This window comes from Aquila chrysaetos, chromosome 15, assembly GCF_900496995.4.
Source record: "Aquila chrysaetos chrysaetos chromosome 15, bAquChr1.4, whole genome shotgun sequence".
NCBI classification, from domain to species: Eukaryota; Metazoa; Chordata; class Aves; order Accipitriformes; family Accipitridae; genus Aquila; species Aquila chrysaetos.
The window spans coordinates 6,570,118-6,586,600 of record NC_044018.1 but is presented as its reverse complement, the minus strand read 5'-3'; the positions used below and the strand labels follow the sequence as shown (position 1 = coordinate 6,586,600).

The following is a 16,483-nucleotide window of genomic DNA, read 5'->3' as shown; positions in this document are numbered from 1 at the left end:
TGGTTTCTCCCCGGTTTTGACCCCCTTTTGCCAGGCAGACCTTTGAGGTTTTGGCGGGGCTGCCTTCTAGCCTTTAGGAATGGTCAGAAGCGGTGAGGAAGAGGAAGGCCCGGGGCTTCACCGAGCCTTTCTTGGGCCACAGGAGAGGCCAGCCGAGGAACCTCAGTGCCGTCCTCGGGCTAGCGCTTGGCTTCTGAAACTGAAGCTGGTAAATCTAAACTAATACGGCCAAGTGCTTCACAGGGTAGAAACTTCTGCTTGAAAAGTTTGGAATTACAAAACTCTTAAGAAGTAATGCAGAAAGTGGCAAGTTTTGCTATTCACATTGTTTATTTGGTTTTTTATACAAAATGCTAGGAATTGGCAGTGTTACAAATCTCTAGTGTTTCACGCTCAAAAAAAAAGAGCTTTATTAAGAGTTAAAACAGTTTTTCACTACAAGACTTTTAAAATTACTTCTTTTTTAACTCAATAGATCAAGTACTTCTGCATATCCATCGTCAAGGTTATCTGAGTAACAGGATTGCAGGCAGGACCACTCAGGATGTAACTGAAGGAGCAGCTTTGACTGATGATGGTGTGCAAGAGGGAAAGAACTCAGAGTAGTTTCTCGGGCTGACAACTAGAAAAGTAACAGTATTTCTAAACAAAAACTTCTGAGTCCCTAATAATGGTGAGATGAATTTTTTTCCAGGCTGGAATCCCATACCCAAATGCACGCAGCCACAACAGATCTACAATACAATCGAAAAGAACAAGTGCAAGCCAAGAAGATGCCCAAACTGTATTTAATCAGAAATGGGCACATTGAAGATACTAGTTGCAAAGACTAGTCTAGAAGAAATCCTGAGTATTTACTCAGAGAACTAAGTCTTGTACAGTCTTTTCATTACTAGATATTGCTAAAAGCCAGCTTTGTTCTGTCTACATTATGACTGCTTTTATACTGCGTTTTTGCCTCCTGGTTGCTGAAGATAAGCCTAGTGACAAACAGCAGCAGTCCCCTTTCCTATGAAATGTGGAAAGCTTTAGGTTGAAAAAAAAAATAAATCGCTCATATTCAAACAGTTTGTGTTTTCGAAGAGATCATTATATTTTCATCTAGATTTAAAATCAGCAGAGTGCGTATTTCCATGGAAAAGTGGTACCTTAATGACCCAGTCTGCCACATCAGCACTGGGGCTCTCACAGGACAAGTAGTTCAGCTTGGTCCTATGGACAGCATGTGTATTACAAGTCCTTCAAGAGGGGAAGAGCGAACGAGGCTTTTGATTTCCTGGGAACAGGACTGCATTTCACTCATGGATGTTACTCAGATGGCTGAGTGAAGAGGTCAGGCAGTCTGTAAGAGGAACACAAACACTTCCACCTTTTGTGTAAAGCAAATTTGAAATCAGTTAAACTGCTTTAATGTTTTTCAGTACCTAGCGCTAAGGCTTGGTCTGCTGAGGCATCAGACTAATGAGAGGTAGTTCTTTGTGTGCAAATGTAATAATAACAAAAATTCCAAAATAATTTGATGCACTGCTTAGCCACAGAAGATGTTCAGTGCTGCATTGTTCAACCTGTTCTTGTCCTTAACGATAGGAACCATCTCTATTACCAAACAAGCAAACAGTATTATATTCTACTTGCTTGGTAGATTTAATTTTTTTTACCTCTGTTTACTGTTTCTGAAAGCTGATGCTGGCTGCCAGTGGAATTATTATGGTGACAATTTTATCCTGTGGATAACTTAAATTTCATACAGCAGTCTGACAAGCAAATAGTATCCTTAAGTCATGGCTACTCCTAACCAGTAAGGACTGGATTTGGGGCAGCAACCTGTACATGTGATCCTACTGCCAATCTCCTAAATGCATTAGTTCCCTGTGGGGTCGGGATGCCTTGTGGAATGAGAATTAAGCTTTCCAATTCTTCTTTGTTTTGTGAAAATTGAAGTGGTTTCATGATTTTAAAAAGAACTAACTCCACAGATCCTTCTGATTTGTTCATATGTAAGCCAGAATACCAGTGACCAAGGAGCCTGTGAAAGCAAACACTGAAGTTAGAGGTTTAAAACAGAAGTGACCCAGTAAATAAACACTCTAGGTTAAACTGTCTCCTCTTAAGAATCATATTCGTAAGCTCAATCTCATATTATGTCTTTTGTACAAAAATCATAGCGTTGCATATGGTTAGGGCTACCCAGTCATTCACAAGACACCTAAAACTTTTTTTTTCAGATTGCCAACCCATAAATGTTTGACCTGAAATATTTCATCCTCAGGGGCTAATTCAGGCTGAATGCTTTTTTAAAAAAATTTTAAAGGGTTTACTTGTTGTAAAACTTTAATCAGAAAATTACACAGTTCTCCTTGCATAAAATTTATATCCTGCACCCATTTAGTTGAGATGCTCTAATTTATTTTTTTTGGCAATAGATTGGTGTTTGGCAAAGGGCTGCCCTGTGCCTAGGAAACACCTTTTCCTGCTCCTCTGAAACACCTGCTAAACATCCCTGAAATTAGAAGCCTTTGGGAAATTTAAGTTGGCATATGCTCCATGGAAATTTTTAGCTTAGTAGTAAACTCGCAAAGACCCCGTCAGTACTGAATGTGCTCCCGCTCAGGGATACGGGGACTGAGCAACTGAGCAGAACCTTCCTACAACTGCTCTTACCAGATGCTGCGGCCACTGTTGTGCTCAGTTAAATTAGAGAAGGGAGGCTTTTGCCTTCGATTTTAGTGCTCAGTCTGGTAAATTAAACAGTGTCAAGACCTTGAAGCCAGCTGGCAGAGTCTAGACGTAACCATACTGTTAAATTCTTAGAGATTTAAATTTAAAAAAAAAAAAGGTTGTCACATCTAAATTTGCTATTGGGAATTGTCCCTTGCCCAAACTAACAGCCTAGACAGCCAAGTTCCAGTTCCCAGGCTCCAGCTGCTGCTTGGCTTAATTGTACAGGTGTAGCTTTAACGGCCCAGCAGTATGCAGGAGACAGCTGCTAGCCTGAATACAAGAGGGGCAAAAGTGAGATCCGGGATGGAGCAGTAATAAAGCAATTCTGAGATCAGGAGAGGAGGAATGAAAGCAAGAGGGATGCAAAGGGAGTCCAGGGCTGGGAGCAAGAAGGGAACAAAGGAGAGTTCAGGAAGGGAGAAAGGAGGGAGCCTGCAATTGTAAAAAAAGCAAGGCAAATCACTAAGCAGGACAGCATTTTCCAAATTAAAGAGACGCAAGAGGCAAGGTGGGGGAAGTGACACTGCATGCAATTGTGTACTACATTCAGCTATGCTAACTGCAATGAAATAAATTGAGACACCGAAATAGTTTTGGAAAATTGTTGACACAGAAAGAACTCCTTACATTTTAATGCTACATTGTTCAACTGTCTTGTAAAGAGAGTTAAAAAGCACTTACCATTCGCATCCAGGTTGGTATAAAGCCTTTGTATAGAGACATAAACCCTTCACCCTGCACAGTTTGAATCAAGCAGTCCGTCGAAGACTTATACAGCAGACCTCTGACAGTGTGCAAGGAGAACAAATACTGTTAGGATTACAAATATGCAATTTAAAAAAAACAAACCACACACCCCCGAAAAATAATGAGGTGAATTTGTACAAGCAAGAGCTCTTGTAAGCTCACTGGAGTCTCATCAGAACTGAAATCCACTAAGTAACTGGGTATGCTTGGGTGGTCATCACAACAAACCTCCCTGGACATGCAAAACTAAAACAATGAAATTATCATCAGAAAGATGCAGAGCAAATTAGAGACTTAGCACTTCACTCCCAGTGAAATCAGTGAGACTCAGGGTTTCAATTTTCTACGGAAAAGTTGGTTTCTGAAGTGTCTGTACCTTCCCTGCTTATCTCTCGGCTGGTTCATTATCCGGGTTTTGACCACGTCAGCAGGAGTTCCCAGAACAGCAGCTACCAGGCCAGAACAGCAACTGTCAGCAGCAACAGATACTTAAAGAAGAAACTAAGATTGATCATGACAATTTAAGCATCATGGTTCCAGTTATATATAATATATTAAAACAGTTATCATAAAGTCATGACTAATGCCTCATAACTTAACACAAACTTGATTTGGGAGGAGGCTTGCTAGTATTGCTCTTGCTCAGATGTCCTCCCAGCACCAGCTTCCCTCACCTCTGTGTGCAGTTCTGAGCCAGGGATAAAGGACCCACAATAGGAAATTTATGATACTGTTTACATAAAGCAGATTTCATCATAATTTGAGGCAGTAATAGAGGTTGTTCTGCAGAGTTTATATTGCTCATTCTTACGGTTTGCTAAAATTAAAACTAGGTTAGATAAAATAGTACCAATTCTAGAAAACCGAAAATTCCTGTGCTCTCACAGATATGTGAGGTGTTTAAATGCATCAGCAAGGCACTTCTAGTGCGGGCAGTTTTGTAGCAATGGTTGCATCCTTTGTCTTGTGTCTTTTGTACAAAGATGTCCTCTCAGGCAAAAAAAAAAAAAAACAGTTATAAAGGTGGATTTTATCAGCAGTATCATGACCAAAGAACAGGGGCTTCTGCTGGCACAGAGGCAGATCAGGACAGTGAGGCTGGAAGTGCTCTGCAGCAGAAAAGGGGTAACTGCAGAATACGGCACCTGGCAACACTGTGAGTCACACTATTGTCCACAAGTGGCGTGTTCAGGAGCAAAAAGTGCTTCACCGAGTCATAAGTGGTCAGATCTGTAAAGAGGATAATGAGAAAAAACAGCATTGTCAGAAGTAAATGTCGTCTGTGCTGTTCATCACTGACATAGGATGGAGGCTTGGCAAGACCTAAATTTCCAGTGCAGCTCCTCCCATTGGCACAGCTAGCACTCTGCCCCCAGTTTCTGATGGCAGTTGTGGCACCTAGGTCCTGTTGTTAGACTTGTGAGTATGTGCTCCCTTCTGCTACCATCTCCTCTGATTTACCCTATGAATGATAAAATGGATCCCAAATGGAAAATTCTGCAAAATAACTCATTAACCAAACCCAGAAACATCACAATAAGGACAGTTCTACCTCTCCCGCTTCTGTGCAAGTGTTATAAAAATGTTAGAAATGTTAGACAAAAAAAGTAGATGATGTCATGGAAGTTATGTTCTTCTGAAAGCAGACATGAGTTATGGCATCTGTGCATCTGAATAAAAGCAGTGATCTGAAAGTTAACAGCAGATCTGGGTTACATTTCCAATGTCCTGACCTTAAAACTTAAGAGCTCAGCCTACTAACGAGGATGACCCTCCCAGCACTTTGTAGTGCTTTACAGCCCAAACATACCCAATGGAGATGATCTCCCACTTGTAAAATAATTTGCTTCTTGAAGTTTACATGCCGAGACTGCACGTTAACGTTGTGTATGGAGATACATACCTTAGTTAATAGTCATTCTATAGCCCTTATTTAACAGCTCCTGCTGCAAACATTATCCATCCAGTGATTCCTGTACTGCTGCTTAGCAAGGTGTAAGCTTACACCACCTCTGATTTTCTATCTTCAAAGGTATTTTTTGGTCATGCTGCTAACATATCCCTGTGCTGAATGACGTAGAAATTAGTAACCATCATGCCAAAGAAATTGAAACATGCAAAATAAAAAATTGCCAAGGCAGTGTTATAATATGTGCCACCAAGCACAGAGCAAGTGTTTATCGTGGGCACCCACAGGCAATGTCTTTTGGTCCCAAAGACATCTCCCTCCTTACTTTATAAAGGAAGCAACTTTATAATGTCAAGCAACTGATGTCATCTACCTCGACTTGTGTAAAGCGTTTGACACTGTCCTGCATGACATCCTTGTCTCTAAATTGAAGAGACATGGATTTGACGGATGGACCACTCAGTGGATAAGGAATTGGCTGGATGGTTGCACTCATCATAGAATCATAGAATGATTTGAGTTGGAAGGGACCTTAAAGATCATCTAGTTCCAACCCCCCTGCCATGGGCAGGGACACTAGACGTTAAACAGTGCCGGTCCCAATACCAGCCCCTGAGGAATGCCACTCGTCACTGCTCTCCTCTTGGACATCAAGCCATTGACCGCAACTCTTTGCCCCATCCCTGGAAGTGTTCAAGGCCAGGTTGGCTGGGGCTTTGAGCAACCTGGTCTAGTGGAAGGGGTGATGCTATGATATGATTCTATGATAAACAGAACCTCAGGAAGGAGAGCAAAGACTGTTCAACATATCCCAGCAGTTTTGGAGAGGCACAGGAAAGCTGTGGTTGGAATGAGTGCTTCTTGGATCAGCCAAGCACTCGGGCAGCCACTTCAACTTTACAACCCTCAGTCCCTGCCTGAACTATACTGTAGGTGCACCTGTCTGTGGCTCTGTCACACCATGCATGGACTGTGGACCTTGTTGATCTGGACACTGACCGATGGACCATCTCCCTAGCTCAACCTTGGGCCTTTCTTATCACCACAGACCTGCTGGTGGTCACTGAGCTGTGTCTGACCCTGGTGACCCTCACCAGTCATGCTGGCTCAGCTTCCTGGCTTGGCCTCAGACCTGCCTCATCACCATACGCTTTCCTGAGGATCTGGATCTCGGTGGAACCTGGCTGCCTTCACTGGCTCTGCCCTGCTCACCTTGCTCAGGCACCAGGGAGCTGGGTCATGGCTGGTGAGGTCCCTGCTCTGCTGGCTGTGGGACCCCCTCAGCTCCCAGCTCACCATCCCTCAGGCACAAAGTGTTACTTTTAAGCGACTTGATTTGCACAGGAACAAAATGCTCAAGGTGGAAGTCACCTGCAGTGCACTTCAAACAGATGCCCAGTGTAGATAACCAAGAGATGAAGACCAGGGGAGTAGCTGACCTCTCCTTTCTTAAAGCTTAGATGCGGCCTTAAGCGCTGGAGACCCAAATTATGAAATTTACCTCCCATGTTCACCAGGGCAGCTCTCTGGACATTTGGCACCCATCCAGCCCAAAGCCCCCGTATTCCTCCTTCAGACAGGATCTTCACGAATGCGTGGTGCACTCCTCGAAACCTGAAATCAACATGCAACTAGTAGGTAGAGAGCCCAGCTATGGAGAAATCTTTGCATATTCCAGTGTTTTGCTGCACCAGGTCCTCACATAGGAAAGGCAATTTATACCTGCAAGGATCTGGCCCTCCAGATCCATTTTTTGATCCATTTTTTGATCCATCTTTTGATCCATCTTTGACTTTCATGCCACAATATTTTACCAAACATAAGGGTTGCTGTGGTAAGCAGCAATCTGGTCGCTAATGACAGACGACCCTTTGATCTCACAGCTGGGTTGCAATGCTAAATGTACGAGACGCAAAAGGATGCCAGCAGTTTCGGATGCAAAGAGCAGTGTGTCCTGGCATCTGCAGAAGGGTCTCTAGCCCTGCTGTCTAGAGGTGACCCAGCCCTTCCCTGCGCCTGGGCATCCTGCACAAGCCATTTCCCCCATCTTTTCTTCTAGCTTCCCTTCTTCAGAAATCATCCTTCCCTCCCCCAGCAGAGTGCTGGCACAGACATGCCGTACATGTGGGATGTGTGAGGGTTTGTGGTCTCTGGGACCAATACATCAGTGTTTTGGGTTTGTGTGGTGGGGGTTTGGTAGCAGGGGAGGGGACTACAGAGGTGGCTTCTGTGAAAAGCTGCTAGAAGCTCCCCCAGCTCCAAGTTGGACCCGCCGCTGGCCCAGGCCAAGCCCATCAGTGATGGTGGTAGTGCCTCTGGGAGAACAGATTTAAGAAGGGGAACCTGCAGTGAGTAGGGGGACTGGAATGTGAGAGGAACCCCTCTGCAGATACCGAGGTCAGTGAAGAAAAAGGGGGGGAGGAGCGGGGGAGGAGGGGATGCCCCCGCAGCCCGTGGTGATGGCAGGCTGTCCCCCTGCAGCCCACGGAGGGGAGCGGGGGAGCAGATGCCCACCTGCAGCCCGGGGAGAGAGGAGCCCACGCCGGAGCGGGGGGATGTCCCCCAAGATGGCCGGGACTCCATGGGAAAGCCCGTGCTGGAGCAGGCTGTGACTGAAGGACTGCAGCCCGTGGGAAGGACTCACGTTAGAGAAGTTTGTGGAGAACTGCCTCCCGTGGGAGGGACCCCACGCTGGAGCAGGGGAAGAGTGAGGAGTCCTCCCCCTGAGGAGGAAGGAGCGGCAGAGACAACGTGTGATGAACTGACCACAACCCCCATTCCCCGTCCCCCTGTGCTGCTGGAGGGGAGGAGGTAGAGAAAACCTGGAGTAAAGTTAAGCCTGGGAAGAAGGGAGGGGTGGGGGGGAAGGTGTTTTTAAGATTTGGTTTGACTTCTCATTATCCTTGTTTTGATTTGATTGGTAGTAAATCAAATTGATTTTGGTTTTTCCCCAAGTTGAGTCTGTCTTTTGCCCGTGACCATAAGTGGTGAGTGATCCCTCCCTGTCCTTGTCTCAACCCACGAGCTTTTCTTTATATTTTCTCCTCCTCATCCCACTGGGGCTGGGGGGCGGGAGGAGTGAGTGAGCGGCTTCGTGGTGCTTTGTTACTGGCTGGGCTTAAACCACGACAATCAGAATAAGGAAGGTGAGTATAAATGGAATAAGGAGGAAGTCTTGGATCCCCCACCGTCTCCGCTGCCCAGAGCCATTGCATGCCTCTCAGGCACTGCCCTACCCCCAAAAGGGCTCCCAGCAGCTCCAGAGAGAGGGTTGCAGAAAACAGAGAGAACCACACCCTCAGCCAAACAGTAATCATTAACAGGAAAAAACCACCAGCTTCAAGAGGAACTGACCGTAACGGCTTTCCTTCCAACTTCCTTTTTCCTTCCATCTGCATCTGCACCTTCACCAGATCAGTTGGGCTGGCGAAAAACTGTCCGATGGCGCCCGCAGACATGCCTCCAACTACAGCTTTCCTGCCAAACAGGGAGAAGAAATGTGCTCCAGAGTACAGTGAAAATCTTCACAAATTGCAGTGCCTGAGCTGAAGAGTTCAGCAGCACAACCCAGCTGAAACAAGTATAAATGATTATTCCTTATACTAACAGCCAAAGTTAAGGTAATAATTGTGGCAACTGCAGGTAGTTAAGGTAGTCAGTAATACTTCTGACAATTTTAAGAAAGGGTTAAAAGTTAGCTGGGGAAAAAAATCAAGTTATTATATGTCACCAAGATGCTCTGCTTCGTCTCCAGGTTACATTATGCTCCTTGCTTGAGGTTTAAAGGCAAGATGGCAAGGTACACAAGTAAGGGATGGTGCTACTGAATGCCAGCCAGAAATTCTAAACTGGTTGCTGATATATAAAACTTTTATTTTTCTCCCATCACTGCTAGATGAGTTGTGTTAATATTCTGGTTCTGCTTATTTTAGAAGAACCAGAAATTTCAGTATTATCCATAGTTCCCCCTACCCATAGCACCAGGCATGACAAGTCTTTTGTATTAGATTTTATAAATCCCATCCTAAAACCGGTTACATTTTGGACCCAAGATTTGATTTTGGAGTAAAATACTTGATTGGATGTGATGAAGTGTATGATTATAAAGGTACGTGACCGACATTTTAACAGTAAAGATTTGACAATTAGAAATAACCAATTTTTGCAAAACTTCCATAAAAATCTGCTCATTCCCCACAGGCAGAGACTTAATTCTGTGGCTGTATGCTGCTTGCATTGTCAAAAAAGAGACTGAGTGAGATTTAACTGTTGCTAAATTAAACTTGCAAAACAAAGACTTTGGGTTTGCTTTTATGGGGATCATTTGTCTCCTCGGGAAGGATGCACAGATTTAACTTAGGCTGACATCTGTCATACACACATGAACAAAACAGCGTTTTTTCCTTCATGATCTGCCTCTTCAGTAGCCAGGAAATTTCCATCTCTCGGGCTAAGATACAACACCAGAATCAGGAAACCTTCCTATTCCCCTTGCTTGTAATCCAATGGCATAATAACTTCTTAACCCAGGCAGTACGACAAGCAGCAAACCAGGCAAGCGTTGCCATACTGCTGCTGCACAACACCTAGCAGGACCCATCCCTTCAGCAGCTGGAAATCTGAGATGTACCACCCCTCACTTCTTTTCTGCAGAGCTCCAGAGGATATTTGAGATGTCCATCATACCTTTGGAAATGTATCCTCACCCCGTGTGGAGCTAATCAAGCTCTCGGGTGACCTCGTAGCTAAGCAGGGCGCAAGCTGCAAGTCCAGCTTGGCTCAGCTGAACTTCTGGTTTGCATTACCCAGGCAGCTGTAGGATTAGTCACGGTTACTCATGCTGGTGTCAGGTTTGTGCAATAGCTCACGGCTTCTCCAGCAGCCATGACACACGGCTGTACGGTCGGCCGCAACTCACCTGCGCTTCGCAATATCCCCTGGCCCACGCAGAAATAAAAGAGCTGCCACTACATTGCAGACCTTGAGTCACGGTAAAGCTGCCCTGCCTCCACTCTCATCCAGGCTAATCCCTGCCAGCCCAGGACAGCTGCTCCTATCCATGCTGTTTATCATGTTTCTCCATCTCTTTAGCAGAGTATCCTTATTGGTCCTAGTTAAGCCTCTGAGACACTTATTACAATATTTCTTAGTCCTCTTCCCAGCTGAATGAAAAGATACTGCCCTGAAACTAAAATCAGAAAGTCCGTGTCAGTGCTTAAACCCCTGCTTTATATTTACCCTCTCTAGGATAGGCGAGCCATGAGGAAAAGACAGCTTTTAGGGCTGCAGGATTCCTACAGTAAGGACAATCCCCAAACAGGCAAAAGCATAAATATGCAACATTACCAGAAAGGAAAGCTTTCATCCTCAGACCTGCCAAGCACGGAGTCACGGAGATGTTCATATACAACCATCCGAACGCCAGAGTACACTGTGGAAAAGAAAAGCAGGAGACGATTCTTGGGTCTGCCATTTCTGGAGGTCACACTGTGATAGAGAGGCCAAGAGATTGGTTATAAAACGCTCCAGAGCTTGCCTGGGTCAGCTCGTCACTGCTCTCACATTCACCATCAAAACAAGGAAAGCGAGGGGGCTGCCTGGTAGCAATGCTAGAGCCAGAACTTTTTAGCATCAGAGAATCTCTCTGGCTGAGCCATGAGAGATAAGCCATGAGCATGGCTTATGCCCGCACGCTAAAGAGACATGACAACATTGCTTCCCTCTTAAGCAGTGCCAAGCACAAAACCTCCTACAAGTGCTTTTGAGGTTTGTTGCTGTGACCATATTTCCGAATAAAACATAGAAAGCTGTTACCTGTGGCCAAACCACTAATGCGTTTCTTCATCCTAGTGCTTGCAACCTTATCTTTTTTTCCCAGCCCGTCCCCACTTCCCTCAAATAACAGATATTTATTGTTCTGAGGACTCTGAGTGCCTGCTTGAGCTGAAGACCTTCCTGCAAAAATGGCAGGGAAATTATATTTTGTTTTCCCAGAAGCCAGAATAAGGCTGTGAAGGAACGGGCAAGAGAGGGAAGAGATGACATTGAGCCAGAATCCCATATATTTTGAAGTGGGATTGCAGGGTAGACTGAAGAAGTCCTCACAAATATATTTAAAGTACTAGCAGATAAGGCAAGCTCACTCCAACAGGCTGTTGGCCACAGAAGGCAGGACCCAAACTTGTCCCACCGTGAGCAGATAGTCACCTATGTGGCGGTAGACGGCCGGCGTGGCTCCTTGCCAGAGCTTTCGTACGCCCTCCTCTTGCACAATGCCAGCCGCGGTGCGTAGCATGCCGCGGTAAGCGACCGCCTGGCCGGCGGCAGCCGCTCCATTGCGACGAACGGCAGCTTCACCTTGGACCTGCAGTCGGGTTTTCGTGAGATCCAGGGGAAACGTCACTGAAGGGAAAGAGCAGGGAACAAACGTGAATGCAAGCGCAGCTGCGGGGAAACCTACCACGCTGCTACCGTTCGTGCCGCAGTCCCCCCTGCCAGGCAGCCAAGGGGTCTGTGTAAGCACCAGCAGGGACCGTACCCAACGGGCGTGCAGGCAATTCGTGGAGAACAGGAGATGCACGTCCAGATCTGTTAAAAGTGGCCCTGGGCATGGGTAACCAAAATGCATCCCTGTCAAACACCAAGTCTTTCTCCCTTATTTCCTTTTGCAGATTTGTTATACAATACGTGTACTTTCCAAGAGACTCTGGATTAAAAATCCTGTTCCAGTTACTCCCACAGAATAAAGATCAGTCACATCTCTTATCGATCGTGTGGCCTCTCCAATTCTGCCCAGCATAGTGGCAGCACACGTTACAGTCAAGAACAACCCCACAGTGGCCGTCATAATGCAGACACACGTGCAGGTGAGCATCTATCCTACAAACCACCCTAAACCGTGCTGCTTTTCTGATGCAGACACAAAAATCATGTTTAGCCTGTTACTTCTCTCACTGAAATAACTGGTGGCTAGGGAAGGTGGTCCAACTCGATCTCAGCTTCCCAGGGCTGCTCCCGAAACTGTGTGGGTACGTGTTTGCTGCCCCAAATTTCAGTTCCAGGCCAGGAGTGTCTCACTGGGTGATGGACCTTCCCAGGCGGCGAGTGCCCAGGAGCAGGGGTTGTGTTTGGTTCAATACCTCTGCGACACACCATGCTACACGGTCATTCCAGAGCAGGACTCAGAGGTACTAGGGGAATGCAGTCACCGCTCAACGCCTCAGCAGATTTATGGTCTACTTGTGCATTAAGTTTGGTATTCATGTTTAAAGACTAGCAAAGATTGAGAAGTTGCAAATTATTAGAGCAATGCAACAGATGTGCCTGTAAGAAGAGCTTGTAGAAATTATATAGGATATGCTAAGAAATTCCAAATCAGTTACTGATCACAAAGTAGTGCTATGCAGATGCTGGGGTGCTTCTTTCCATGCATTTCAGCAAACAGTTTACTACATTCCATTTTTACAGATGTCTCCACTGTAACCAGCAATGTAAGATTCGATTTTTCTTTGATTAATCTGCATTAACGTTGAAAAGCAAATTCCTGAAGAAGTCAGCCCCTTGCTACTAACTTAGGCAACAGATCGTCCTGCCTCCTCAGTCTCCTTCCAGAAACCCAGCAAGCGCAAAGCTTAAATTAGTCACAACTGCTCTGTGTTAACGACTGCAGCCCTTCGAACTCAGAGACGAAGATTTCGACCTGAAAAACCCCTCCCTCCAGCCACAGTCAGGCGGCATAAAACACTTGCAAGGCTTAAATTATTGAAAAGTCACAACAAGCAGAGTGGAACGAACAGATTTGCTGGAGCGGAAAAGCCAGAGCGAACACTGAGGAACGCGGCGTCTGGTGACTGAAGTTCCCCCTGCCCCCCATAAGTAAATTTTGACCCCCTTCCCTCTCAGAAAATCAGGGTGAGTTGTACCTAGTTCTGCCACAGCCGCTGCACAGGCGGACAGAGCGAATTTGCTGGCTCGGGGCCATCTCTCTGGAAGAGGTAAGCTCTTCTCTTCTTCCGCGGGTGACATCCAGCGTCTAACATGAAACAAGGTTAACCAGCCACCCTGCGAGGAGGGTCTGGAGCAAAAGCAGACCCTAGCTCAGCTCTGTTCTGGGTCGTTTAGGAGGAAAATTGCTGAAGGTCATGTTTCTCCAGTGCCAGCACCAGGAACCGCAGCAGCCCAAGTGCCTCCTGCAGAGCTGCGAGGTCCTTGTGCAGTGACACAAGAGACTCCTGCGTAACAGGCTCCTGGGAAATGTAGTCTGTCACCAACTCTGCCAGCGAGCCGGCAGCGCAGGTACAGTCACACACGCAATTTTGCCCATTATCTATGTTAAAAAAAAAAAAAAAAAAAAAGATTAATGAGACCTCAAGATTATGAGAACATGTGTGGGGTCTGTTTGCTTTATGGGGTGCTGTCGCTGACAGCAATTCCTCAGGAGCCCCAAACTGCGTCCCCGCATCAAACAGCTGCACAGGCATCCGAGATGGATGAATCAATGCAGATCTGGTTTAACAAAAGCTGCATTAGTGACAGCTATGTGCCGAGCTGGAGTGCTTGCAGCAATTCATGTCTCCTGGGGATTAGGCACAGAGCAGTGCAGTTTGAGCAACAGGCACAGAAACCTGGGAAGACAGAAGCCGATCTCTGCCCAAAGCCCCGTATGTGAAAAGTTTAAAGCTTTTCTTGGCTGATTGCTGAAGCCCTGTTAATTGCATGCCAGTCCTAATTTTTCTTAAATTACTGTAGGCATATTTAAGTTCTCATCACAAAAAAAAAGGGTAAGGCATGCACTGTTGGAGAGAAGCTTTTCATTTATCATTAAGGCTCAGCTGAATCGCTAAGTTAATCATTAGCCATTAATCACTAACCCTCATGCTGAGGATTTGAGGATTTTTTAGGTCACAGAAACTTATCCCAGAACACCTCCGCATGCCCCTGTCTGACTGCCTAACATTTTGGTGTGCAGTCCCGGTCACAATGATTCAGACAAATGAAGGGCACAATGCAGGTGAAATATTCAGCTAAAGTCAGATGAATTTATCTCATCGGTCACCAGTAATCAGTATTAAATTGGATCCTTCTTTGGGTTAGAATGCATTAGAATTCATGCAGTGATAAAACAAACTACCGACAAAACCCTGATTAAAATGAGAAGAAGGCATATTGCTATTTAATGCAAACCTGCGTGGCTGCAGTGAGGGTACAAGTGGTTCAGAGCCTTATTCTAGATGGTTTATGCAATCTGCTGTTGGCACTTTTGTGCCTCCCTCCATAGCTATTCTCTGGGCTTGGGTCAACTTGTGCCACTATCAGCCCATATATTATCGGTTCATAATTTAGGTTGGAGAGGACCTCTAGGGGTCATCTAGTACAATCCTCTGCTCAGAGCAGGGATAGCTTCAGAGTTACATCAGGTCGCCCAGGGTCTTGGTTTGGTCACCTTCTGAAAACCTCCAAGGATGGGGATTTCACAACTGCAGCCCGCTCTGGTGCTTAACCACTTTGTGAACATTTTTTCCTTATATTTGGTCAGAATTTCCCACATTGCATCTTATGTCTGTTGCCTCTCATCCCTTAGATGTACACCTCTGGGGATAGTCTCACTCTGTCTTCTCTATAACCATGCTTTAGGGGGTGGAAAACAACAACTAGATCCCTCCTGAAAATAAACCCCAAACACTGCGGCATCCTGTGGAGAGAGCAGCTCTCCGTGGTCATTTTTAGTCTGGGGAAATAAGTTCTTCTTTAAACCAGACTGATTTGAGGATGGCAGTGAGCAAGAATTTTCTCTTCCCACAGGATCTTTGAAATGACCCTGACCTCGAGACGGACACTTGCGTGGACAGCTCTGTCATTTGTGGAGCAGAGAAGGGCCAGTGCTCACGGAGGTGGATCAAACAGCTGGAGTTTATATATCCCCAGATCCTGAGGGACACAGCTCCAGCAGAGAGGACCCTTCCTATTTATTTATTTCAGTTGTCAGTGAGACAGCATTTTGTGGTTTCTGTCCAAAGCCAGTTTGATCGAAGGTTGCATATGCAGGGAGGGAGTGTGGACTTCAGATGCGGTGGAAACACAGCAGCAGGGTCTGGGAGGGCTGTGTGCTGCCAGAGAAAGGCAGCCAGGCTGCCCCGGTCCTCTCACCTGCTTCCCTCAGTGGTGACTGTCTTAGTTTACATTGGAAAGACCATTAACTATTATCTGCCCAGGACTAGGACCTAGTCTGAGGAAAGACTATCGCACCATCGTACTGGTTGTGTCCTCCTCCCAATAGTGCCTTTCAGTAGCGTCTCGTGTCCTTCACCAAATTGTGCCCTAGAAGCAGAAGCTAAACAAACAAACAAAAAATGTCCAAACCAAACACAAAAGCCTTTAATGAATGTCTTTCTCCACAGAGGCTTGAGGGCTTGTCGTACCCGTATACATAGATCACGTTAAACTCACTAATCAGGCTGTGTGTGTAATTAAAGTATACTCCAATATTACAAGGCCTTTAGCTCTTTTATCACTTTAACCCTTTGTAGGAAAAGAAAGAATTTAATGGGTAAAATAAAACCAGGAAATACACATACAAATGGCTGTGATAGCTAAACACAGAAGTGTAATAATATCACAGTTAAAAGTGATTTATCTGTTTCTTCCAGACAGTTTGCGAAATGGAGATCCACATCCTACTTGTCACAGTTCACACATTTGGGCTTCTGCACCTATGACCAGCGTAGGTAACATCCCACTGTATTTCAGCATGACTGTTTAATGAAGGCCACAGAACTGTTTTTCACAGCTCTTAACCTCCTACCATCAGGTGTATTTCTGCTGTGCTACTTTTACTGTACTGTCTGTCTGCACAGGTACAAAGGTTCCTGTCTGTGCAACTATTCCTGTATAGGAAGGGAGACACTTTTAATGGAATAATCATGTTTGTACAAACTGATGTACAAATTGTGCACCATACAAACAGTGTGGTGTTCCCATGCTACGGTCTTACAAAATATAGTAGCGAAGAACTATAACCTTCTCCTAGTAAAATGCATAAAGCTAGTGAGTGGGTAAGGCTTCTGGGTTAGTACTTATTGACATTTTATAAAAATATACATGAGGACA

General features: G+C 45.5%; 1 protein-coding gene across 5 annotated transcripts; it reads right to left on the bottom strand.

The window, feature by feature from the left end:
* Nucleotides 1-311: 311 nt before the first annotated feature.
* Nucleotides 312-13,745, bottom strand: SLC25A27 (solute carrier family 25 member 27). Of its 5 annotated transcripts, XR_003926738.2 has the most exons (10): nucleotides 13,300-13,733; nucleotides 11,585-11,779; nucleotides 10,724-10,808; nucleotides 8,732-8,854; nucleotides 6,879-6,991; nucleotides 4,614-4,698; nucleotides 3,845-3,937; nucleotides 3,403-3,505; nucleotides 1,566-2,026; nucleotides 312-1,524 (listed from the first exon to the last, which is right to left on the bottom strand). XR_003926738.2 is itself a non-coding variant. In XM_030037789.2 (9 exons), exons 1-9 carry the CDS (start codon nucleotides 13,400-13,402, stop codon nucleotides 1,955-1,957), a joined length of 972 nt encoding a protein of 323 aa, XP_029893649.1. In that variant the 5' UTR covers nucleotides 13,403-13,733; the 3' UTR covers nucleotides 312-1,954. The 5 variants fall into 5 exon arrangements, 2 of the variants coding, with proteins under 2 accessions (XP_029893649.1, XP_029893650.1); XM_030037789.2 differs by having other exon boundaries at nucleotides 312-2,026; XM_030037790.2 differs by lacking the exon at nucleotides 4,614-4,698 and having other exon boundaries at nucleotides 312-2,026; nucleotides 3,845-3,956; nucleotides 13,300-13,743.
* Between the last annotated feature and the right edge of the window lie 2,738 nt (nucleotides 13,746-16,483).